Source organism: Eptesicus fuscus, chromosome 9 (assembly GCF_027574615.1).
Source record: "Eptesicus fuscus isolate TK198812 chromosome 9, DD_ASM_mEF_20220401, whole genome shotgun sequence".
Classification (NCBI taxonomy): Eukaryota; Metazoa; Chordata; class Mammalia; order Chiroptera; family Vespertilionidae; genus Eptesicus; species Eptesicus fuscus.
Window position 1 is genome coordinate 56,437,521 of NC_072481.1, and position 26,560 is coordinate 56,464,080.

The 26,560-nt window shown below is 37.5% G+C and overlaps 1 protein-coding gene across 18 annotated transcripts in view; it reads right to left on the minus strand.

The window, feature by feature from the left end:
- The window catches only part of FUBP1 (far upstream element binding protein 1), a 40,135-nt gene that overhangs the window by 2,717 nt on the left and 10,858 nt on the right, over positions 1 to 26,560 (minus strand). For 8 of the 18 annotated variants that reach the window (XM_054721107.1, XM_054721101.1, XM_054721100.1 and 5 more), the window contains 12 exons: positions 24,596 to 24,758; positions 24,397 to 24,495; positions 24,172 to 24,273; positions 23,819 to 23,921; positions 23,617 to 23,717; positions 22,927 to 23,068; positions 21,890 to 22,050; positions 19,479 to 19,630; positions 19,312 to 19,391; positions 15,437 to 15,574; positions 13,492 to 13,566; positions 2,391 to 2,536 (listed from right to left, as the gene is read on the minus strand). In XM_054721107.1, the coding sequence (XP_054577082.1) occupies positions 2,391 to 2,536; positions 13,492 to 13,566; positions 15,437 to 15,574; positions 19,312 to 19,391; positions 19,479 to 19,630; positions 21,890 to 22,050; positions 22,927 to 23,068; positions 23,617 to 23,717; positions 23,819 to 23,921; positions 24,172 to 24,273; positions 24,397 to 24,495; positions 24,596 to 24,758 (1,462 nt within the window). Of the gene's footprint in view, positions 1 to 1,636; positions 2,006 to 2,042; positions 2,146 to 2,390; positions 2,537 to 13,491; positions 13,567 to 15,436; positions 15,575 to 19,311; positions 19,392 to 19,478; positions 19,631 to 21,889; positions 22,051 to 22,926; positions 23,069 to 23,616; positions 23,718 to 23,818; positions 23,922 to 24,171; positions 24,274 to 24,396; positions 24,496 to 24,595; positions 24,759 to 26,560 lie in introns of those variants that run through there. The other 10 variants (XM_054721109.1, XM_054721108.1, XM_054721103.1 and 7 more) reach the window with 4 other exon arrangements.

Genomic DNA, 26,560 nt, shown 5'->3' on the forward strand with positions numbered 1-26,560 from the left:
TACTCTTAAAGATAACAAATAACTAACTCCTTAAGGATTAAGCTTCAAACTTGAGCTATATATCCATATCTACATAAGGGTAATGGAAGTCACTCTAACTTCTATAAAACAATCAAAAACATTTCAAAATATCCACAATGAACTGTACTGCTAATTTTCTAACCTAGGTAATCTCAACATTTATGTTTTTGTACATCTTCCTTTACAGTATATTCAAAACAAATGGTGCTCCCTACCAATGAAAGAACATATTTATGAAATGGTGTTAAAACTGCTATATTGCTTAATATATTTGCAAACTGAAAACCACTTCTGTCTGATACATTGTAAATCTTTCATTATTAATATACAAAATATGCATATATTATACTGAAAAACAATATATTTTAGGAGCACCAATGAGTAATACTATTCAATTTTGTTAATGATCAGTTTTCTTTAGCTATAGCTAAAGCATATAAAAAATACTTACCCATTGAGCTCACTTAAAAAAAAAAAAACCTATGTATTATTCTATGTTAAATTAAGAAGCAGTTATGGTTTTCCAAGATATCAGCACTGTATTCCAACATAATATTCACACAAAGTATGGCATTTACATTATGTGGAACATTGACAAAAAGATACTGTTGCAGTTCATCAATTTGTCATTCTGATGTACTTACAGTGCAATGCTCCTTGAAGGAACACAATCAAGGATGATACACAGCACAGTCCTCCTCACCCCTACAGAGCTAGTTCTATACTGGCTGGATCAAACCTGCACTTCAACAGACAATGGCAAGACAGACTGTATTTGCATGTAGTCTAATATATTAATATGCAAAGAGCCAACAAATATGCAGAGTAAAACAATGGATTTCAACAAAATATCAAAACTTCAGCATGAGTGTCATAGAGTAATAAAATGATTTCAAGTACATAAAAAAATTAAGTTGATTCAATGACTGACTTGTGCATTTACAAAACAAAGCTTATCTATACTGCAAAAAGAAAAAAAAAGAAGAGCTTGAACATTTCCATACCCCAATAATGTTTCAATGGCAGATGAACTGTAACTATTATACTTTTTAAACTATTCACTTTTCTACCCTTAATTTAGAAAGAAACACACTAATATCGATACATTGAAAGAGTTGCTTCACATGAAAAAAAAAACAAAAAACTGTTCTTATTAGACTACTCATATTCACTATCTGAAAACTGTTTAAAGTTAGTTATGCTGAAACAGTCTTGGAAACCAAGTAATTAAGAACAGAAAGGTTAACTGTTATAGCAGCAGTACAGGTCTGAAACAGTGGTCATGTATAAAAGGAAATTTCACTGTTAATTCAATGGAAGTATGCCAAAAGATCATTGTACACACATGCAGTTTTTAATCAAACAGAAGGAAAAAAAAAAAAAAAAAAAAGACGATATCAGGATTACTTGTGCTGAAACAGCCAAATACAATAAATGGAAAAGATCCTCCAATCTACTACTATACTGTAAGGGGGGAAAAAAAAACATGCCAGTGTTTAAAAATTCAATTAATATTTCATGGGGAAAGCTTATATATTTGTGTATATGTATCTTAATTTATCATTGCTAAGAAATTATGAATTCTTTAAATACCCACATATCCAACTTACCGACACAGGAGGTTTCATATCATTTATTGTAAAGCACAAAACAGGCATTTTAAAAGTGAAAGTATACATTGAAAAAGTACATTTATATCACAAAGCATTGACCACATAATAGTTGCAAATACATTTGCTGGAATGTGTACATCTACACTAAATACTAAAAACAAACCAATTTTCATTTCTACACAGAAATATTAACCTCCTATCAGTAGTGATAGATATTTTGTACATTTTCAAAAGAAAAAAAAAACTACTATTTTAAACCAAAAACAAAATTAAGATCTTCATCAAGTCGTCTGCATCCATATATTTAACAAAGGTATTTTTCCCCCACACAATGAAGCAAATACTGTATTGTCCACTTCTTATTATTGGCCCTGTGCAGAAGAGATACATAAGAAATACACAAAAAGTTAAAGAAAATCCTTTAAATGGAGCTAACTCAGGAGTGAATCCTTTAAGAAAGAAAAACTGGTTAATATAAATGGTGGTGGCTTCTTGCATGATTTGCAAATCCCTGGGGGAAAAAAATTTATTTTTAAAATTAAAGGCATTATAGAAATGTTCAGCACTCAGATGCCATAAAGCATTATAAAAAAACAAAGCCAAAAGCAACCCAACAGTACACCATAGTCCTTCGTTTAGTTATATTTTGCCATATAAAAATTAAAAAGGCAAACATAATCAATCCCAAACAAACAAAATAGTAAACATGCAGAAAACATGACTGGAGTTTTTAAAACATCAGCAAATTTATTATACCTGAGGTGCTGGAGGATGCTGTGGCATTCCCTGGGGACTTGTCTGGGCATAGTAGGCTGCTTGTTGTCTATAGTATTCAGCCCAGGCTGCACTGTAATCTGGCTGACCACCTGGTGGAGCACCAGTAGGAGCAGGAACTGCTTGACCTTTGAGAAAACAGAACTTTATTACTGTAACCATAATTAAAAGTCCAAAAGAATCTCATTTCTAATAAAGACAATACCATGCTTCTTATAATATTCCTCCCAAGCCTTTGAATAATCCTGTGTCTGCCCTTGTTGATCAAATCCCCTCATTTTTAATACAAAACTATATCCACTTAAGTACAGCTTATAAAGACAAAAGCAGAGGATCTGAATTGCTCATTCAAGTTTTCACCAGTGTCAGAAAACTCTGTAATAAAAAAATTAGAATGTTTTTTATTTCTTTGCATATCATCTCTATTAATAAAAAATAACCCCCCCCCACATAATTTAACTAAGGTGAAGATATAAACATGTTGATTCAAAGAATTAAAAAAAATATTTTAATTGATTTTTTTTACAGAGAGGAAGGGAGAGGGATATAGTTAGAAACATCAATTCAGCTTCCTCCTGCACACACCCCCTACTGGGGATGTGCCCGCAACCAAGGTACATGCCCTTGACCGGAATCGAACCTGGGACCCTTGAGTCCGCAGGCCAACGCTCTATCCACTGAGCCAAACTGGCTAGGGCTCAATTAAAGAATTTATTAATGTTCCAAATTTTGTTTAAAAAGTGCCTCATGGCCAACTATACTTTAATTTTTTTTTTAAAGTGCTTCATGTAAACAGTCTAAAGTTCCCTGGTAGTGACTGGTGGGTGGGGGCCACTATTTTTTTGATCGCTCATTCATGTGTATCTGTTACAGTACCTATTTTAAATAAAATGCAAAGACTATTATTTTAAGACCTGCCCAAAGATTTGTCTCCTTATTAGTAACCTATACACTACATATATGTATAAATGTATGTGTACGTCTATACTAATAAAAGGGTAATACGCTAATTAGACTGGGAGACCTTTCGGATGTCCTTCCGGACAAAGCCCTGGTGGTGGGGCCGAGGCAGAGGCGGTTAGGGGTGATCAGGCCAGGAGGGGAGGGCAGTTGGGGGTGAGCAGGCAGGCGGGGGAGGGGCAGTGGGGAGCGAGCAGGGCGGCAGGGGGGTGGCAATTGGGGGCAAGCAGACCAGAAGTGGGGGGCAGATGGGGGCAAGCAGGCCAGCATGGGGGGGACAGACAGTTGGGGACGATCAGGCCAGCAAGGGGGGGCAGTTGGGGGCAAGCAGGCTGGCATGCAGAGTGGTTAGGGGCAATCAGGCAGGCAGGTGAGCGGTTAGGAGCCAGTGGTCCCAGATTGTGAGAGGGATGTCCGACTGCCGGATATCCCCCGAGGGGTCCCAGATTGGGGAGGTTGCAGGCCGGGCTGAGGGACACCCCCCCCCCCCCCGTGTACAAATTTCATGCACCGGGTCACTAATATATATATATATATATATAAAGACTAACCTATACCTTTTAAATGACATGTTTAAAGTTTTAATACATGTGTTCAAAGTACAACACAATTATATTATAAATAACCTGATGAAGGACATAAAGAACAATTACCAAAGAGGTTCTAAGCAACAAGATCAGTGAAACACAAAATGCAAAGAAAATGAGCTTTCATGAGTAGTTATTTTACTAGGCAGGACAACTTTTCTGAATTTAAGAGACTAAAGAGACACAACCACCAAATATAATGCATGAATCTTAAACAGGCTCTGGATTAAAACAAAACCCCTCCACACTTAAATGCGGTCTTTGTGTTGCTACTACTGAAGTAATCTATTATTTTTTAAAAAATATTTTTTAATCAATTTCAGGGAATCGAACTAGTGATATCTGGTTCATGGGTCAACGCTTAACCATTGAGGAAACCCCGCCCGCAGCGCAGCTGCTATTGAAATAATTTATTTAGAGCTACCAGCCTGCAACTTACTCTGAAAATGTGTCAGGCACATAAAACATGTATATACAAAAAGTACGTATGGCAAACTTTAAAAAAATGGTGATTCTGGGTAGAAAAACATAAATATGGGTATTTGCTGTACTATTTTTCCAATTTTTCTAACAGTATAAACATTTTTTAAAATAAAAGGTTGGGAAGAAAGAAAACATGTGTTTTCCTATTTAGTTCCTTTATTGGAACAGCATTTAGTTAATATGTAATTCAGTTGGCTTTATAAAATTACAGCTAAACAAAAAATACTGGAGCACATATATACAGAAAGCTGTTTTTATGTTTACTAGATGTTCCCAACGAGGCAACTTTATCCAGTTATGCACCTCAGGGACAACAACAAACAGTATACATGATGGTGATGTACTATGTAGTCTGGGTAAGTACACTCTTCTGATGTTCACACAATGAAAACACCTAAAGATATATTTCTTAGTAAGTATCCCTGTTATTAAGTGGTACATGACATTGTTTTAGTAAGTAGTCTATCACCATCACAAAACTGGTCAAATAAAAGCAATTGAGTAAATGAAAACTTAAGATTTATGGCTATCTTTAAAAAACATAAGAAATCCCATATAGTATAAAGAAAATTCTCATATTTTTGTTTTCCATAATTCTTTTCAAAAAGAACGTGAGCTTAACATTTTGATCTTAGGAGGAGACACAATTCAGGCAAATCTGAAATAAATACAAATATTAAATCTGAAAGGTTTTAATATTTACACAACTGCCAAATATCCTGGTACCAAGAGCAATAAAACCATATAATGTCTCTTACAAACTGCACACTTGAAAACCTGCTGACTTGAGGTCAAATCTGGTTAAGGAAATAACAATTTCCACTTGAGGTTTATGGAAGGAACTAAATCTCATTGTTAAGAGATACTCATTGGTATTTAGAGGCAAAATACCAATATAAGACAACAGAAATGGAGGTGGATCAAGAAAATATCTCAAAAGTAAATGTTCCCTAAAAACAGAACAAAAAAAACACCAAACCAAACCAAACCACAACCCTCCCAAAGTCAAATATCGCCATGAAAAACAAACACATAATAAATAAATCATCAACACTTGATATTTCAATCTTGAAGTTATCTGAAGAAACTCATTACACTCCTCCAAAGTGAAGGGTAAATGTGATTTACTTTGCCCAGACGAAAATAGGAAAAGACTCTTCCTCCTCTCTAATCTACTTATGATGTAGCTGTCCGCTAGCCTCTTGCGCTTCTCTGACCTTTTTAGTACATGTCCTTGACTTGCCCCCTTTATTCTTCCCCTCAGTTCAAAAACAGTTTTGATGCCAGATAGTTTAGTTTATACTTTAATAGACTACCACTTAATATTCACATACAGCTTCACAATGTATAGAGCTTGACTTTAATTTCATCTCATTTAAGAGGTAAGACTTGCTCTGCAGTTCACATGTAACATTTTATTATAGCCCAAGAGCCAGCCTTGCTTGAATAGATTTTCACTCTTAGTTATCTATATATTAGCATCCTTCCCACAACCACTCTCTCCCTATTTTAGGCTTAAGGTACCATATGCTAATGCTTACAAATCCACCATATCAGTGCTTAACATTATAATAGCCTTCAGAAAGTCAAACTTTTCTTCCAAAATGCCTTCACTTACCATCTTCAAAATAGGAATTGCCTCTCTACTTTGAAACCTGTTTGTTCACTTCAAGTTTCCTTCATTCTAGCTTCAAAAATATCCACCCTTCCAACCGATTGTTGCCTTTGCTTGTATGACTTAAAATTCCCTTCTTTAACCCTCTAGAATCTTGTCTTTAAGAATTCCTCTCCTAAATTCTGTTAATCCCAGGAAACAGAATTTTTTCAGAAAACAAATTTAAAAATTTAACCTGCATGTTTCAAAAGAGGTTTATTTACCAAGAAGCAAATAATGAAAATTTATAGTGTTAGTGGAGATTTCCTGTTCTTGACAGGAAAAGCTGAAATTAGGCTTCAAAAGCTGCAATAGCCTGCCTCATTTGGTGAAGAGGGCACTGACTGGGAATCAGAACAACCAAGTTCCTAGGAAATCCTTGTTCTGCCACTGGAAGAGTAAAACTTAGCCTCTCCAAATAAGGGCGTTAGATTTGGAGATAAAGATATTTGACTACCTGATACTTTATTACACCTTTCTTTCCTTCCATTTAAAAATCTCAAGACTGAACTGTATTATTCTAATGCTTTAAGGCCTCTTATTTGTGGTTATTCTAAATAGATCTTAAGGACAAGTAATGTACCTTGTAATTAGATCAGTTAAGCAATCAATCATTTATAAAAAGAACTATGATAGGGGAAAAAAATTGACCTTGTATCATTAAAAACCGGACTTAACATTATTTCCTTTAAGGTAACAGGAAATCACTCAACCAGCCCACCTTGCTCATAAAATTAACAGCTGACCACTATGCTACAGAAAAACACAACTGAAAAAAAGGTGAAGGGGTTAAGGAAAGTCTTCAGTCAAACATGGTGTTATTTATTTTTATTTATAACCTTTCTCCACAAAGGATTCAAGACAGTCCAACATACTTTTTCTAAAATTAGAATTTAATAGAGTAGTAAGTAGGGAAAAGATAGAAAATGAAAACTTAAAAGAAAGGCAAGGTGAAGTATCTCACCTTCATAAAAATTTGAATGGTATTAAGACCTCCCAGATTACATTCAACATACCCATTCATTTGGGCAAGTAAAATGTAAAATGGTTTAATAGCAAATTTATTAATGACCATGTTGCAAAGAAACAATCCTATATAATAAAACAGAAACCATACTCATTCCCCAATAACTACGTAAGTCTAATAATAGGCCTTTGTTTTTACTCACTTTTAGTAATATAGGGAACAGCCCGGGCTGGATAGCTCAGTTGGTTGGAGCATCATCCCATACACCAAAAGGTTGTGGGTTTGTTTCCCAGTCAGGGCACATACCTAGGTTGCTGTTCAATCACCAGTCAGGGCATGTATGGGAGGCAATTGATCAATGTTTCCCGCACACTGATTTTTCTCTCTCTCTCTCCCTCTCCCCACCCCCTCTAAAAACCAATAAAAACATATCCTCTGAAGATATATATATATATGGAACATCTCTGGCATATTGCCCATTGTGAAACAAGCTGGACATAATGATTTTTAACCTTGACATGCTTAAATCTTTAAAATGGTGAAGACTTTAAAAAAAAACAAAAAACACCATATTTTTATTGACTTTTTACAGAGAGGAAGGGAGAGGGATAGAGAGAAACATCGATCATCAGCTGCCTCCTGCACACCTCCTACCGGGGATGTGCCTGCAACCAAGGTACATGCACTTGACCGGAATCGAACCTGGGACCTAACAGTCCGTAGGCTGACACTCTATTCACTGAGCCAAACCGGTTAGGGCTAAAATGGTGAAGCTTTTTCATAGTGAGGTCCTGACCACACTATGTTGTCACAAAATGATTTCCAGTTATTCTAAATAACATCCTAGTTTGGACAATCAACTATGCCAGTGATGGGCAACCTTTTGAGCTTGGTGTGTCAGACTTCGCCAAAAAACTGAGCATAACTCGGGTAGTGTGTTACTTTGAGGGAAAAACATTATTTCGCGATACTTATAGTTTAAATAACATAAATGTATAATTGTTATATATAATTGTATTTAATAAACCAAAAACTAAATATTTAGTGCTGACACGCGTGTCATAGGTTCGCCATCACTGAACTATGCAATCACTGTAATTACAGTATATTGATGTTAAGTTTTTTTTTAAAGTGTCTTTTTACAGTTTCAGCTGTTATAGAACTTCCTGAAATAAACTGGGTCAAAAAAAAATAAATTAATGAATCTTTTATAGCCTTAAGAATAACATGCAGCATGGGAAGTCATTCTAACAGGAAAAATTATTTTTCTTTTCTTAAAAATCGTTATTGTTCAATTACAGATGTCCCTCTCCCCCCACCCCATAACTCCCCTCCACCCGGTTCCCACCCCACTGACCTCCATCCATAGGTGTAAGCTCTTTGTCCAGTCTCTTCCCACATCCCCCACACCCCTTTCCTCTTGATAATTGCCAGTCTGCTCCCTTTCCATGCCCCTGATTCTGTTACATTCACCAGTCTGTTCTGTTCATAAGGTTTTTTATTCATTTGATTTTTAGATTCACTTGTTGATAGATAGGCATTTGTTGTCACTTTGTTGTTCATAATTTTTTCTCTTTACCTTTTTCTTCTTCTTCCTCTTCTTAAAGAATACCCTTCAGCATTTCATATAATACTGGTTTGGTGGTGATGAACTCCTTTAGCTTTTTCTTGTCAGTGAAGCTCTTTATCTGACCTTCAATTCTAAATGATAGCTTTGCTGGGTAGAGTAATCTTGGTTTAGGTTCTTGCTATTCATCACTTTGTATATTTCTTGCCACTCCCTTCTGGCCTGCATAGTTTCTGTTGAGAAATCAGCTGACAGTCGTATGGGTACTCCCTTGTAGGTAACTGTTTTTCTCTTGCTGCTTTTAATATTCTTTGTCTTTTGCCCTTGGCATTTTAATTATGATGTGTCTTGGTGTGGTCCTCTTTGGATTTCTCTTGTTTGGGGTTCTCTGCACTTCCTGGACTTGTAAGTCTATTTCTTTCACCAGGTAGGGGAAGTTTTCCATTATTATTTCTTCAAATAGGTTTTCAATATCTAGCTCGCTCTCTTCTTCTGGCACCTCCATTATTTGGATGTTGGTACGCTTGAAGTTGTCCAGAGGCTCCCTACACTATCTTCATACTTTTGGATTCTTTTTCCTTTTCTGGTTGGGTGTTTTTTGCTTCTTCTTATTTCAAATCTTTGACTTGATTCTTGGGATCCTCTAGTCTGCTGTTGAATCTCTGTATATTCTTTATTTCAGTCAGTGTATGCTTAATTTCTGATTGGTCCTTTTTCATATCCTTGAGGGTCTAAATTTTTCGGAGGTTTCTATAAGATTCCTGAGTAACTTTATAACCGTAGTTTTGAACTCTATATCCAGTATTTTGCCTTCATCCATTTCTTTCATTTGTGACTTGTCTCCGCATTTTGGCTGCTTCCCTATGTTTGTTTCTATGTACTGGGGAGCTGCTAAGTCTCCTTGAGTTGATAGAGTGGCCTTGTGTGGTAGGTGAACTATAGGGCCCAGTGGCTCAGCCTCCCGTTACCTGAGGTGGACGATCTTGGTGCACCCCTTTGTGGGCTATGTGTACAGTCTTGTTCTACTTAACCCTCGATTGCTGTTGGTTACACTGGGAGGAATTGACCTCCAGGCCAATTGGCTGTGATGACCAGCTGTGTCTATACTGGAAGATCTGTTGCACAGAAGATGCCCTTATGGGGCAGGACTTGCTTCAGTGGAGCTTTGGTGCTCACTGAGTCTGCTCCTTGAGTGTCTCTTATAGATGTGAAGAGTTATAATCTGGTATGGTCTCACACTGGGTACACTGGCTCTTGGATCTCCAAGGAGATGCCAGGTCAGCTACTGTCTGGGGTCACTCAGCAGGAGCTAGAGAGGCATCTGCAAATTGCTCCTCTTTGTATGGGGTTTGGAAGTGCCCAGATGAGGCCCAGCTACGAAGCAAGGCAGGCTGCTGCCGCCTGGCTTTGGGCCTTCTTTTGGAACCTCTGGGGCTCTCTGACCCAGCTGCAGTGTGAAAGGTTTTAGGCGGAGAAAGGATAGGCCATTCATATGCAAAAGCCGATGCACACGGCTTGGGTGGGGTTGTAAATTGGATGGGGTAGGGTCTCTGGGAATCACAGGGCGAAGCAAACAGCAATGGCTGCCGGTCAGCCCTGCACCAGAGAGGTCCTCGCGTCTCCGTGTCCCCACGCAGAAACAATGATTGCTGTGAACACCTCTTGAGATAAAGTCGCCCTCACGTTCCGGCCTGATGCTAGACAGTGCAGTTTCTCCCCATATGTGTCTGGGTCCCCCAGAGTCTTGCCCTGAACTGAAATTCAAAGCAAGCGGGAGCTTGTATCTCCCTGATTAAAAGAGCAGCACATCCAGGTGCCAGCACTTTCCGCACCTCTTACCAGTCTCATGCGCTTTTTTCACTCCTCTAGTTGTGGAACTTCCACTCAGCCAGCTTTCCTGCAGTTCTGGGTGGTGGTTATTCTGCCTTTTAGTTGTAATTTTGATGTGGTTTTGAGAGGCAGCAAGTATAGGTGTTTACCTATGCCGCCATTTTGGGTCTCCCTTTTTTTTTAAAAAAATATTTCTTTATTATGATTGCCTAGCCAGAGCACTTCTTTTTTAGTGAGCTCTGAATTTTTCTTTATAAAACTGCCTTAAAAAAAAAATATATATATATATATATACACACACATATATATATACATACATATATTTTTTATTGATTTCAGAGAGGAAGGGAAAGGAAGAGAGAGATAGAAACATCAATGAGAGAGAATCATTGATTGGCTGCCTCCTGCACACCTCACACTGGGATTGAGCCTGCAACCCGCATATGCCCTGACTGGGAGTTGAACCATGAACTCCTGGTTCTTAGGTCGACACCCAACCACTGAGCCACACTGGCTTGGCGGGAAAATGAATTTTCCTTCTTTAAACAGAAATCAGTTGTGTAAAAAAAAAAAATCCTTATTACCAGGTATATGTACTTTTATACAAAAAAAAAAAAAAAAGATTACTATAATTTTTTTCCTGTGGAAAATGACAAGCATTCTTTGACAAAGAAAACAACAAAATTTATATTGAGAATCACAAGTAGACTATATCTTATGAAAAAACTAGAGGCCTGGTGCATTAAAATTCATGCAATGGGGTGGGGGGGTCCCTCAGGCCGGCCTGCCCCCTCTTTCTCACAGTCCGGGAGCCCTCAGGGGTGGGAGGTGACCTGGCAATCAGGGGAAGGAGATGCCCCCATCACACCTCTGGTGCTGCTACTGCCAGCAGCGCAATCCTCGGCTGGCCCTGGTTACCTGAGACTCGGGCGGCCACGGGCGGCTGGGCAGCCGCCATCAAAGGCTTGCCTATGCCTCAGGCTGGCCCTGGGCGGCTGGGGGACTCTGGAGGCAGGCACACAGAGTGGCTGGACCCGCCTGGGGGCGGGCCTGGCCATCCCGTGCCCCTGCCACCCCTGTGGGGCTGAGGGGACTGGGCACCGCCATCTTGTGGCTGTGGGAGCTGCCATCTTTGAAGGTGTGATAGTCAAGTAGCATAATCCCTCTTTACTAGATAGGATTCTATCACCTATTTCCTTTCTTTCTATACTAGTTAAGGATGGGCAAGTTTAACTTTCATTTAAGATAACTGGCTATAAGTTGTATTGTTTGCAAATGACCAAGAGCCTAAGCACCTGGCAAAACAAACAAACAAAAAACTACTTGTCCAAATAGTCCCTGAAAAAGCCAAATTTTAGAGATATGCTTGGGCTTTAGACCCTTAGAGATCAAATTCTGGTTCTACCACTTAGTTGTAGTTGTGACCTCTGTTTCTCAATCTGCACATGTGAAGTGTTAGTGAAGATAGTTCTTTTCATTCACAACAGTATGTATGAATATATTTGCTGAATACTTGATTAACAACTGTACCTCCATTAGAGTATGATAACCAGAAGGGCATACTCTGGTATTATTATTGTATCATAGCTATTATTCCCACAATCACACTGTAGGCATCTATCACCATACTCGGCATATAGTTAAGTCCTTTATAGTTACTGAATAAAAATGGCCTTTCTAGGTGATTGTGTTTTTTTCTTTTTCATACATGAAAATGCCATTTAAGTAATTTCTTCTGTCACTGTAGATTACTTCTTATCTGATTATTTTGATAGTTTCCCCTCATCTACAGTCAACTGTGGTCAGAAATATTGTATAGAAAAATCCCAGAAATAAGCAACTCCCATTTTAAATTGTACACTGTTCTGAGAAGTGTGATGAAATCTGAAGCCATTGTACTCTCTCACTCTCAAGAGGTGAATCATCTCCCTATGTCTTGCATATCCACACTGTATATTCTACTCCTATGTTAGTCTCTTGGTTGCTGTTATGAGATCAACTGTTCCAGTATTGTAAGTGCTTGTGTTCAAGAAACCCTTACTTATCCTAATATATAAAAAGCCAGGTGCCATTACGATCAAAACAACCGGACGGTAGACAGGCCGCATGGGGCGACCAGGCTGGCAGGGGGTTTTAGTGAGGGATGACCAAACGACTGAACAGCAGGCTGCGTGGGGTGACCAGGCCAGCAGAGGGTTTTAGTGAAGGACGACGAAACGACTGAACAGCAGGCTGCATGGGGCGACCAGGCTGGGGGGGGTGGGCAGTTAGGGGCGATCAGGCCAGTAGGCAGAGGGGGTTAGGGGTAATCAGGCTGGTGGTGGTGGTGGGCGCGCCAGTTTGGGGCAATCAGGCAGGTGAGCAGTTAGAAGCTAGTGGTTCTGGAGGATTATGAGAGGGATGTCCAAATGCCGGTTTAGGCCCTGGGATGGGGCCTAAACTGGCAGTCTGACATCCCCAGTGGGCTCCTGGACTGGAGAGGGTGCAGGCTGGGATGACTGACAGCCCCCACTCCCCTGTGCACGAATTTCGAGCACCAGGCCTCTAGTATTATCATATTGCTTATTTCATAATGATTGTTAATCTCTTACTGTTCCTAATTTATAAATTTACTATCTGTGGTTTCAGGCATCCACTGGAGGGTCTTGGAGTTTATCGTATTCCCTGAAGAAAATGGGGACACTATTATAATACCACACAATCAAATTTTTCTTTGGCACTCTAGAATTTAACCTATGCCATTTTGGCTACTAACATATATAACTGTCTTGACAAAAATGTAGGTAATATACAATGTCATATGTGCCAATAGAAAAATTTTTAGTTTCAATTGGTAAATGGTTGACAAATAGATTTACAAATAAAAATGTTTCCTTATTATATAATCAAATTTTAAGAATTATTATTTGTAATGACCTTGAAACATATGAAAGTTTAGTGATTTTGGAATGCATTCTTGCTCAATTATTCTTTTAAGGTTTTAAAAGTTAATCAGTGAAAGTCCAAAGAAATAAAAAAGGAAATGTAGAACGTACCCATTTTCTTGTAGTACTCTTCCCAAGCCTTGGTATAATCAACCTGTCCAGCTGGAGCTGGATTCTGTTGATCACCTTGTTCAAGAAAAAAGAAAAGAAAAAAAAATAGATTAAAGTTGTCAAGAGACAATTTGGGCTTTTCCTTCACTTTCTTGAGTGCAAGGGTTGGGGGAAGGAAGGGTGCTGTGACAGTGGTATCCCTGCTGGTGTACACTAGGGTACAAAGTTGGTGGACAGAGAAGATAGTCTATGTATTTGGAAGAGTAGCTACACTGAGCATGTAAGTAAATTCACTTGTCACATAAGAAAACACACTGAGGATACCAGGTCCCTCACCATTTATAAACATGAAAAGGCTAAAAAGAACCTTGAAGTACAAGAATGTAATTAATTGTAGGTGGAATGAATGTAGTCTAAAATATATATGTATTTTACATACATTTAAACACATATACATGCTTATGTAGGTATGTATTTATGTAAATTACATAGCTCCGTACATTGAAAGGAGCTAGAAGCAATGATACCTCAGTAGCAATGAACACAGTGAGTTTGGTTTCTAAATACCATCATCTACTAAAAGGAATCAGGGCTCCTTGGAAAAATGGCTGATTCTAGGGCTGGAGCCCAGAGAGCACAAAATGAGCATCTTATTCTGCAAGAAAGTAAGAAAATGCTTAGAGAATGACAGGCATGTCAAAAGGATACAGAAGTGATCTTGAAGGTACTCCTGACTAGTCAAACCTAGGACAATTTCATAATCAAAATATACAGTCTAAAATACAACCTATTGAATAAAATAGGAACCTATACTGATATAAAGAAGTAAGCAGGAAGGGGGGGAAGCTCTTTTGACAATAAACTACCAACTAATAAATGTAAAATAAATGATGGGAATAGAAATTGCCATCATAATTGTAGCTGAATGAATGAGGCAGGTATTAATCAATGAAAGCGAAGGCCAATGAGATAAAGATTAGTGGTCTAGTATCACTATAACTCTCCAGAAAATAGTAATCTTAACGAGAAAAATGGTGATTCTATGGTATAAAAGCCTGGCAGACACCAATATAACCAAGTCACCATGTTTTGCCTCAAGCACAACAGTTCTATATGGCAGATAACTAAAGGTTGCCATTTCCAGGGATGAAACAGGTCAACATTATATGACCTCTTGATGTAAAGCACAAGAGCAGATCGTAAGTATCCTTGCCATACCACAAACAGGACCTCATGAGCATGACATCATCTTCATAATAAAAGAATAAAGGGCCCTAGACTGAGTATCATCCCACAAAACAAAAGGTCTGTATTCTTTATAACATTAAAAAAAAACAAATAAAAAAAAAACCAAAAACTTTTTTTTCCTGATTGATGAGATAGAATAGACCTGACAACTCATAAAAACACGTTACCAGATGGGATCCTGGATCAGAATAAAAATTGTTGGGACAAATGGTGAAATCTGAATTAAGGACTGTGTACTGGGACAGTAATAATGTATCAATGTTGATCAACTAATGTGGAAGGCTGCATGATGGTCATGGATTTTTGGAGTAATCGGAAAGGAGTATTTTAAATGAGGTATCATTTATTTCTACAGCTTGGCCATAAATGGTTCTGACAAAGACTAAGGATAATGGACATGGACACATGATAAGAGAAGATAATAAAAAAAAAGGAGGGGGGGAGTGTTAATAAGGGATGAAACACTAATAACTAGGTTAAGTGGGTGTTCTCTAATGTATCTTACAACTTTTATGCAAGTTTGTGACTAAAAAAGTAACCTATATTTAAAAAGTCTGCTTATCAATGCTGTAAGAATTAGGAATTTTTAGGTATCACATGCACTTTATATATAATTCCAAACACAAGTTTTCTCTCTCTCTCACACGCACACACACATATACACACACATATATATATAAAAAAATTGTTTTATTACCATAGTTACCTTGTCCATTGGTTTGGGCTGTAGTTGGTGCACCAGTGGGAGCTGCAGGTGGTGGCTGTGCTTGCTGTTGGTAATAGTGAGCATAATACGCAGCCCAAGCTGCTGAATTTGGATCGGTTCCTGCTTTAGCTAGAATAAACACAAGTTCAACATTTGCACCAAAAGTCCATTATTTTCTCTCTCTCACATACACACACCCTCTGGCAAATACATAGAACCCAAAATTAACTAGACTTAAAAATAATTAGAAACTTTCAAATTCTCCTATTAATTTCACTGTTACCCCTAGGTAAGGTTCAGAGATTAACTGGCATTCCTAGGTCCTAGAAAACTAGTTGGTGGCAGGATTCAGATAGGAATAAAGATCTTTTCTCAATACAATGCTTTGTCTCAAAACATCCTGTGTGTTTTCTTTCTAAATCAGTTTTGCTTCAAGCACAACAGTTCCATATGGCAGATTACTAAATGAAAGGATTTCTAGGGACTAAGCTACAAGAAACAATCCTATATAATAGATGTGATATGCAAATGGTCATTACATCGTGAAGCATAATGACCGACCATGTAACAACCAGATCACGGATCAGCAGGAGGGTGGGGCAGTGAGCTACAAGCGGGTGGCGGAGAGCTACAGGAGGGGGCAGGGCAGCGAGCTATGACAGGGGAGGGAGCTACTGGAGGGCGGCAGCAAGCTACTGGCGCAGAGATTGCTGCGCAGGGCTACTAGTTATTATAGAACTATGAACTTTCTCCTGCCTTGTTTCCAATAAAAAGACAACTTAATCTTAGAAAAGGAAACAGAGATTAGCCATATTTCATCTCATCGTATTTCAGTGATTATCCTAAAACATAAACTTGATGTCATAGTCCTACTTGAAATTCTTCATTTATTCCCTAGAGTCTTCAAGACCGTCTAAGCTCTTAGGTACAGCATATCATCCAGTATCTTCCATGATCTGGACCCCCTGGATTATCCTTTCCATTCCAGCCTCATCTTCCCTATGTCAGTATTTTTCTAACACCCATATTCTGACTACAATAAACTGCTTATACTTTTCAGAAGTGACCTGGGCCTTCCTCTGCACTTGGCTCACCTTCACTTATTCTTCATAAAAATCAATGGATACATGAACAGTTTGAGACTTCTTTGAAACAAATTCTCTTATTGATTCTGTACTTTATACTAAGAGTATCATATGGTATTACAGGTATATATCTTTATTAGTTTATAGCCTCAAGAAGAATGTCATTTTCTTAGCTAGAGTTAGCATCTATAATGTAATTTGTTTATAGCCTTCATCCTAAATGGGCAGCAATTTTCATCTGCTTAATAAAAGTGAATGAAGTTTGAGAAAAAAAGGAACAAGAATTTTTAGAGGTATATAATTTTAAGGTGATATAATTCCATGACATTACTCCACCCTCCTAATCTTTCTCAAGTAAGAAATGTATTGCTTTTCTACGTTGGATATTTATGTGTCAATAGTGTCATTACCTGTATACGAATAAATACAAAATATTTTCACTTGATACCATGTCTGGATAGAGAAAGTGAGATAAAAGACCTTAGGAAGTGATACTGGTACTCCTGAATGAACGTCATGTAAGAAAAACAGTCTTAAAGTGCATTAAAGCAATAGTAAAGAAAATAAAAAGATGCCATCCAAGTCAAAAATAGAAAACCAGCCTCATGTTTACACACAATACATAATGAGAACTTACAATCATTCATTCAACATAATATTCATTCATTCATGTATCACTATTTTATGCATAAGAAAATAGATTTAGAGGGGTTAAAAAATGTGCTTGTTATACCACAATTACTAAGTTGTAAGATTAGGATATATCTAGGTCTGTTTCATTTTGAGGTCTAATCTTTTGACTCTATATAAATGCTTAGCAGCCCATTAATTTTTTATCAAAACAGATTTTAGTTCAGAGAATATTGACTTTATTGTCAATACAATTTCATTTAAATCATTTATTTGGTTTTTATATAATGTTGTCTAATTTAAGTAATATCTAACTTTAGCCTATGGATTCTTTCTTTCCCCAAAGCAATGCTAGAAACCACATTCATTAACCAATTGTTACTTTATTACTACTCCAAGTGGGAAAATGAGATTGTTGATAGAGACCACTTCTCTATTCCCATCATTTTCTCAGTCATGCTACCTACCCAAACAGTGCTCATAGGTGCTACTCTGCAGATCCAAGTTGCCCAATATAAATCTGCCTCTTAACTTACCCAACCTGTTGAATCTCTTAAATGGTGATTCTTCTGCTTATCACACCATCCCAATTCGTTTACAAGAGGGAAGAAAATCCTTTCATTCATAAAAGACTAACTTTAGACTATACATTAAATCACATTTGACTCTTCTGTAAGTCCTTCTATCACATTATTGCTAACACTTGAAATGCACTCTTCTGCTACAGAATATAAACTACTCTTTGCACACCCAGATTCTCAGCACACTCAAGTTGTTTAGTGGATGTTGTGGCTATTGGGTGACTGCCATGCTGTGTCATCATTTCCAAAGAATACACTTCCTTTGAAATTAAAGTATGCTATAGAATACCAGAGGCCCAGTGCACGAAATTCATGCAGTGTGTGTGTGTGTGTGTGTGTGTCCCTCAACCCCAGCCTACACCCTCTCCAATCTGGGATTCCTCGAGGGATGTCCAACTGCCTGTTTAGGCCCGATCCTACCGGACATCCCTCTCACAATCCAGGACTGCTGGCTCCCAACCGCTTGCCTGCCTGCCTTCCTGATTGCCCATAAACGCTTCTGCCTGCCAGCCTGATCACCCCCTAACGACTCCCCTGCCAGCCTGATTGATGCCTAACTGCTCCCCTGCCAGCCTAATTGCCCCTACTGCCCTCCCCTGCAGGCCTGGGTCCCCCCCCCCAACTGCTCTTCCCTGCAGGCCCGGTCGCCCCCAACTTCCCTCGTCTGCTGGCCTGGTAACCCCCAAAAACTGCCCTCCCTTGCAGGCCTGGTCCCTCCCAACTGCCCTCCCCGGCTGGCCATCTTGTGTGTTGGAGTGATGGTCAATTTGCATATTACTCTTTTATTAGATAGGATGGGGGCCACATTTAAATACCACAGTGTTTCACCTAATTTCTTAGGTTTTTAAAAAAATACAACTATTAACTAGTGTGGAAAGGAATCCATCATTTAGTACCTTCCTTGAAACTACTCCAGTGAAAGAGGCCTAAAGGTAGGTAGTAGGTGAGAAAAAATAATCATAAACAATTGTTAATTGGTTTCGATAAGTGCCCCCTTGACCACCCATGGTGGGGAAAAAATAACATAGAATTGAACAGAATGTAATATATGTAAAATCCAGTTCTGAGCAGAGAAAATATTTGAAAAAATGTGTTTTAGAGTTTTAGCATGCAGATATTAAATACAGGCCTGATTTTTATTAACAGGTAAAGTTACTGTATCTAGAATACTAAAACGGACAACTTACATATCTTATTCGAGAACTTAGGAGTTTAATGCCCAAGTATTAAACACTCCATTTAGACTTGTAACATACTATATACATGAAATGGCACTAGTACTTAAGGCCCAAGACATTGTACTTCTTCCTATAGCTTTTGGCTTAGCACTCTGCTGTATAATTTCAAAAGTAGAGAAAGCCAAACGCAGGTTGTAAAAGGTTCCATGACAACAGACCATATTCACACCAGTCTTACACACTGGGGTAGAACCAGACCCTAACACTCCTGTTGAAAGAGTGGAATATGTGCAGAAAATGGCACACAATGTAGAAACAACACTAGAAAATATAAGAATGTAATAGGAGTAAAAAACAATACAAATTACACAAGGATGATAAACATCTTTTACCTGGATCGGGAGGGGCCTGTTGCTGCCAGTGTGGATATGCATTTCCCCATCCCTGGGGAGCATAAGGAGCTGGAGGACCACTGAAAAGATATAAATCAATATAAGTATATGACTTACAAAAGCTAGAATTTTTTGGGAAAAGCACAAACAAAACCCAGTGTACTTACTGAGGAGCAGGGCCAGGTGGTCCCGGATTATAAGGTGCAGGGTTGTATGGTCCCATTGGAGCTCCAGGCCCAGGAGGCCCAGGAGGCCCATGGGGCCCTGGGACACCATGGGGCCCATGGGGTACAGGTGGCCCTAAAGGATTTACTGGGCCCTGCAAAAAAAGCAAAATGACTTACAAAAATCAGAAAAACAACAATGGCCAAACAACTCAAAGGTCAATTCCTGGGTCATGACTGGATTGTGGGCTCAATCCCTAGTAGAGGGAGTGCAGGAGGCAGCCAATAGATGTGTCTCTCCCTCTCCCTTTCTCTCTCTAAACTCAATGAAAACATATATTAAAAAAAAAAAAATACTTAGTTGATGTCTTCTTTTTATTTATCTAACTTATCTAACTTGTAAAGACCACTAGATTTAACTGCCCTAAAACATTCCTTTCATTTCAGTTAATATTTACCATGAGATATTTTGGACAAAATTGTTTTTAAACTACATTTGGTTGTCATTTTTCTCACTACAAAATAATGAAGCTAACCTTTGTGGTATTTTTCTTTTTAAAATATTTTAAAATGATTTTTAGAGAGAGGAAGGGAAAGGGGAAAAATACCGATGTGAGAGTGGAACACTGATCAGCCGCCTCCTGCTGGGGATCAAGCCTACAACCCAGGCATGGATCCTGACTAGGAAGTGAACCAACCTTTCCATGCATAAGAAGACACCCAACCAACTGAGCCACACTGGCCAGGGCTAACCTTCATGATTTTTAAAGTTCCTTTTATTAGGACGTCTCTTTATGTCTCTAATTGCTGTCACCATCCCCCACTTCTAACATTGTATTATCTATAACCCATCCTTTCCAAATAGTAAAAAACAAAACAAAACACTGAAAAAAATTAGCAACATTTAAAAAAATGTGTTTTTATTCAGAGGGAGAGAAACATCGATTGGCAGCCTCCTATAGCCCCCTACTGGGGATGGAGCTCACAACCCAGGCATGTGCCCTGACTGGGAATCAAACCAGTGACCTTTTGGTCATGGGACGATGCCCAACCAACTGAACCACACTGGCCAGGGTTAAGTAGGAATATTTTCATAGAGATACGTGCCAGGTACTCTTTTAAGTAATACACACGCACCACACACTCATACTCAAATTATTTAATCCCTAAACCCTATTAAGTAGGTAACAGACTAAGGCAAAAATGAATATTAGGTTTCCCAAGATCATAGTCAGTAAATAATTCAGAGTATTTATTTTGTTAATTCTCAACTGAGAGTATTTTTTTCCCACTGATTTTTAGAGAGAGTGGAAGAGAGGGAGAGACACAATCGATGTTAACCCAAGACTCTTCAGTGTGTGGACCAATGCTCTAACCACTGGAAAATGCCAGCAAGGGCCAGAGTATTTTGAATTCAGATTGTTTTGCTTCTCTAGGACATTCTATTCTGTTTGTCTACCAATCCAGAAGGAATCCTAATCCATGCATAGTAAAAGAATAGTAAACTTCAAAAACAAGATGTGCTATTCATTTTTCTGCATTAATCTCTGCCAAACTGAGTCCACAATTATTTTCTTCATGTCTCTGTGCAATTACACTTATTGCCCATACAATGTTTGTGTATGTTTTTAAAAAATATTCTTTAAGTATTTCTTGTACAGTTATTTTGATTTCCCAGACAGAAACAGTGTCAAATTTCTTTTGCACCCCATCCACAGCATGGCAAACACCAAGGAGAATTTTTCTAAGAAATTCTAATTATTATTAATAGTTTAAGATGCTTGCTCACACCCTATATTAATTCTTTATAGTAAAAGAAAACAGTAAAGCATTATTTACCTCATTTACAAGAAAGAACAGTCAAGACTTTTCATATATTTTTGTACTATCCCCAGCAAACTTTTCTAGCAGAAACATTTTCAAGGTTGGCCAGGCATCAGAATCACCTGGACCATCTTTCTAAAAGTAGATGTTGGACTCTATTCCAGACATTTTGAATGAGAACTCTGTTATGTGTAGAGGTGGAAAGCACCCAACTAGTCTACATTTAAAACTCCCCAGATTACTGCCTAAGAATTAGGATCTATAAATTTCTACTTTAAAGTGGGATGTATCTGATTCATGTTTGTGTCACCAGGGTTACATATAGTAAAAGCCCGTAATAAACACTGAATTCCTGTTAACTATATCCTTCAAATATGTTTCACAATTCTCCACCAACCTTAACATATCTGCAAGTAATGCTATCCTCTTATCTACCCACACCAATATAAGGTTCTCAACACCTTTACTATATTTAATTAGGTTACTTTCATTACTGGAAAATCTTTTCTGTTTATGTTATCTATTATGTAATGAGCCCTATAATTTTAGATTAGAACCTATGCTATAATTGAAGTTTAAAGCACACTCACACCAATCTTTTCTTCTATGAGTTGCCGAGCATAGTCTATTTGCTGTGGAGTGCCACGAATTGTAAATAACTTCATATTAGGATCTGCATTAGGTGGAGGATTTCTCTGAAGTTCTATTCTTGCACCAGACTGTTGGCTTATGCTTTTTATGGTTTCACCTCCTAAAATCAAAACACAATTATTTCTCTAAGAATTCAAAGGATACAAGAAAAGGTATTTAAAATAAAATGGAAGTAACAAACGAACTAACAAATATAAACTCATAGATACAAACAGAATGACGATTACCAGTGGGGAAGGGGAAAGGGCAAATTAAGCAAAGGGGGTCAAATATATGGCAATGGAAAGAAATTAGACTTTGGGTATAGAGTACAAAATAGGGTATACAGATATAGATGTACACCTGAAGTTTATATAATGTCATTAATCAATATTACTTCAATAAACTTAAAGTCACAATTAAATGGGTCATTAAGCTTTGACCAGTAGTCCATCTACCAATATTCTATTAAGATTTTCCATTTATTCTATACTTTAAATCAAACTGTATAAAGCATTTCATGCTTCTCTTAAAATACATTTGAGTTTTAAGACATAATTTAGTATATCTGTACCTAACCTTAAAATGGAATAACTTATCAAAATCAAAATATTTGGTTCAATTAAACTGCTTTTACAAGCAATATAAAGAACACATTAAAAAAATTTGAAAACATGTGTATCAGGAAATAGCAAAGTAAACAAAAACACCCAGACCACTTTTGGGGTCAAAAGAAGTTTCTTATACTGATAAGCTGTTGATCTCTTCTAGAAGCCCGTGTGAATTAAAGACTACTCTTTTTATTTAAGTATATATAAGGCCCTTCTCATTTATGCTTTAGTTGTTACACATCAACATAACACTTTTCTACTAAAATACAGCTCAGGAAAAATCACCACCACTTGTTTAGAACAGCAACAGATATATCATCAGAAAAATTAATAGGTTAAAATTTTAACCCTACATTAAAAGATTAAGAGTTTAAAAAATACATTGCCTTTTCCTATTATTAATCCAGTTTTCCCAGTTGGTACAATGAAATTAAATTCCTGTAGTCCACCAGGTGGTCCCATGTTCCAGTTGCCTTGACCTCTACCTCTCCCTCGACCACCAGGTCCAGGTCCACCAGGATTACCAGCCTAAAGAGAAAGACAAGAAACGAAGTCAGAATAAAAATACACTCTTCTTTCCATAATAAATTACATGTCTATTTTCCTAAATTAGAAATTTAGAAAAGTTTACAAGTAATCAGCCAGTAATAACCACCACTTATTCATTTTATACTGGAATGAGTAAGGTAGCTAGCTGCCTTCCTGCTCCAAGATGTCTGCCTTAAAGCAACTTCAAACTTTTTAGTTATTAAACAGATTCTGATATAAAATAAAGGGGGGGCTTTCAGATTTGATGAAGGAAATTTTTAAAATTTCCAACCAAGCTTATGTTTTTATTGATTTGAGAGCGGAAGAGAAACAACCACCGATGTGAGAGAAACATCAATCAGTTGCCTCCTGTATGGGCCCCAACCAGGGAGCAAACCTGCAACTTAGGTGTGTGCCCTGACCAGAAATTGAACCCACAAACTCTTGGTGTACGGTATGACACTCTAACCAACTGAGACACCTGGCTGGAGCTGAAGAAAAATTTTTTGAATGAAAATAAAACAAAGAAATTATTATATTCTATCAACCTGAACACTTCTAAGAAGGTCTGTAATAATTTCTGCAGCATGTTGACATCGGTCTGGAGGTCCTGTTATTTGTGCTATCCTGTCAGGTGTTGTTCCATCATCTTCAAAACAAAAGAAATAAAATGAATTAATTTAACGTTAAATGTGTCACTGTCAAAAGTAATTGCTACCAACACTCAGAAAATTAAATGTACGTACTCACCTGGCTTAAATTGAATTCGAACACCAGCATCATTTTGTATTTTTTTAATCATTTCTCCATTTCTTCCTATTACAATGCCAACAGCAAATCTTGGAATGGGGACCTGATGCAAAGGAGACCAAGTATTAAAAAAACCACTTACTGAAAATCAAGCTGCCTCAAATCATAAAAAAATATATAACACTCTTTATATCGAGTAGGGTAACAAGACACAAAAAATACTACTATATTCTAAGGTGGAAACTGGGAGAAAAAAAGATACAATGTTACAGTAGGCTATGTAATACAAAACAGGAAAAACACTATTTTACTTATACATTAGCATAAAACCATTTCTGAATATTTTTACTTACATCTATCCCTTCATTTCCTCCAATTCTTGACCCATACTCATTTCGAACTTCTCTGAAACCACCTTGATCACGAATTAACTCTAACACCATTTCCTTGGCTTGCTGAAGTAGAAAAAAATTACCCAATTTAGAAAGCATGTCTCAAAACATTGCAATTTATTCATACAAGTTTTGCTCATTCTGCACCCATCCCAACCCTTCTTTGTAAAATATAAACTTGTTTACTTGAACTTTGTATGGATCTCCGGTAATCCTAAGAGGTTTGTCAGCACCAGTATTCTGAGGTCCATCTTGAATCATAACCATTTTAACTCCAGCCCGTTCCTGTTCATCATAAAAAAAAACCACAGTATTAATAAAAGGGGAATTGAAGGAAACCGGCTTCAAAACAGATGAATAGTAATCGTTTTACAAATAATAATACCTGAAGTTGTTTAATTGTCTCTCCCCCCTTTCCAATAACTAATCCTGCTTTGCTAGCTGGAATCATTATTTCTTGAACTGCATTTCCTGGTCCATCGCCATGATGGAAGCCAGGGGCTGGTCTTCCTTTTTCAACAATCTGGTCCAGTAATCGCTTTGCTGACCTGTTAATAAATTAACAGTCAAATAAGTTGTAATATACCCCAAAGCTTATCAAAGAGAAATAAAAAATATAACCAGTTACTTCTTCCAATTCCAGTTTAGGTGGCTTAAAGCTAAATTTTAATAATTTCAATTAAAAGAAAATGCCATTAGGGTCAAAGATTGAAACTATTCAATCAAATTTCTAGGTATACAATTTTTAAATATTTTTGAGAATCCAGAATTTCTAAGTAGCACTCAAATTCCAAAGTTACCGCAATATTAAATTGATTCTTAAGAGCACTAAATAAAACGTTTTTAAAAATATGTATTTTTGTTGATTTCAGAGAGGAAGGGAGAGAGGTAGAAACATCAATCACAAGAGATAATCATTGATCGGCTGCCTCGTGCACGGCCCCTATAGGGTATCAAGCCAGCAATCCAGGCATGTGCCCTGACCAGGAATAGAACAGTGACCTCCTGGTTCATAGGTCGATGTTCAACCACTGAGTCACACCTGGCCGGGCAATATTTCTATTTTTAAACCATCACTTTGGTCACTCAGATGTTAAAATGTATTCATTCAATAAATACATAAGAAATGTCATTTATATTTCAGGTTTCATTCTAGCTGATGGGGATACAGCACTGAACAAAACAGACAAGAGTTTCTTCTGGCATTGCTCAGTGGTTGAGCGTTGTCCCATGAACCAGGATGTCACTGTTCGATTCCTAGTCAGGGCATATGCCCGGGTTGTGGGCTTGATCCCCAATAGGCGCTCTGAACAAGGCAGCAGATCAATCATTGATCCTCTCTCATCACTGAATTTTTTTCTCCCTCCTTCCTTCCTCTCTGTAATAAATAAAAGCATATTAAAAACTAACATGTTAAATAAATTACATGTAATTTGGGAAGGGCTATAAAGAAAGTCAAAAGCAGAATAAGGATAGAATGTGTATGTGTGTGAAGGGATGCTATTTTATGGAAAGTAGATATTGGAAATCTTACTGATAGACATTTGAACCAAGACCTGAAGGAAGAGGGGGAGGGAATGTGAAAATATCTGGGGGAAAATGTTCCAGAAAGAAGAAATAGAAAGTGCAAAGACCTCAAATGAGAAGCACGCTTGATGTGCTGAAAGAATACAAGAGGCTACATGAGGCTAGAACAGAGTGAGTTGGGAGAATGGTAAAAAAATAGAAAAATAGCAGGTAAGCAGGCCATGGTAGACACTGACTTTTACTCTAATTGAGTTAAGCATTACGGGATTTTGAGCAAAGTAATATTATGAATTGACTCACATTCTAGAAGAATCACATTGGCTATACTGTTATAAGAATAGATCATTGTTGAACAAGGCTAAAACAATGGACACATGTTGTAATATAGGCAAATCACATCACAGATAAGGCGGTAGTATAGAAGGTGACAAAAAGAGGCGGGATCTCAAATAAATTAGGAATAAAAAATGACCAAGACTTGCTTATGGATAAATGAGGAGTAAGAGAGAGATAAAAAATACTAAAACAGAGTTGCCATACGTGTAAGAGATAAATAAGTATAAATAAATACATATATAAATAAATAAAAGCAAGCTGGGAATGGGCTGTAAAACTATGATTTCGTTTCCTAACAATCTAATGTTTGAGGTGTACTGAGCAGCTGGATATGAGCCTGGAATTTAGAAAAAGAGACCAAGGCTGGAGATAAAAATTTAGAACATAAAATCTATGGTATATAAAGCTATGTATTAAATGAAAGTTAATAGAGTAAATTAAGCCATCTAAAGAGTATGTGTAGATATAATGTAAGAGGAATGAATTT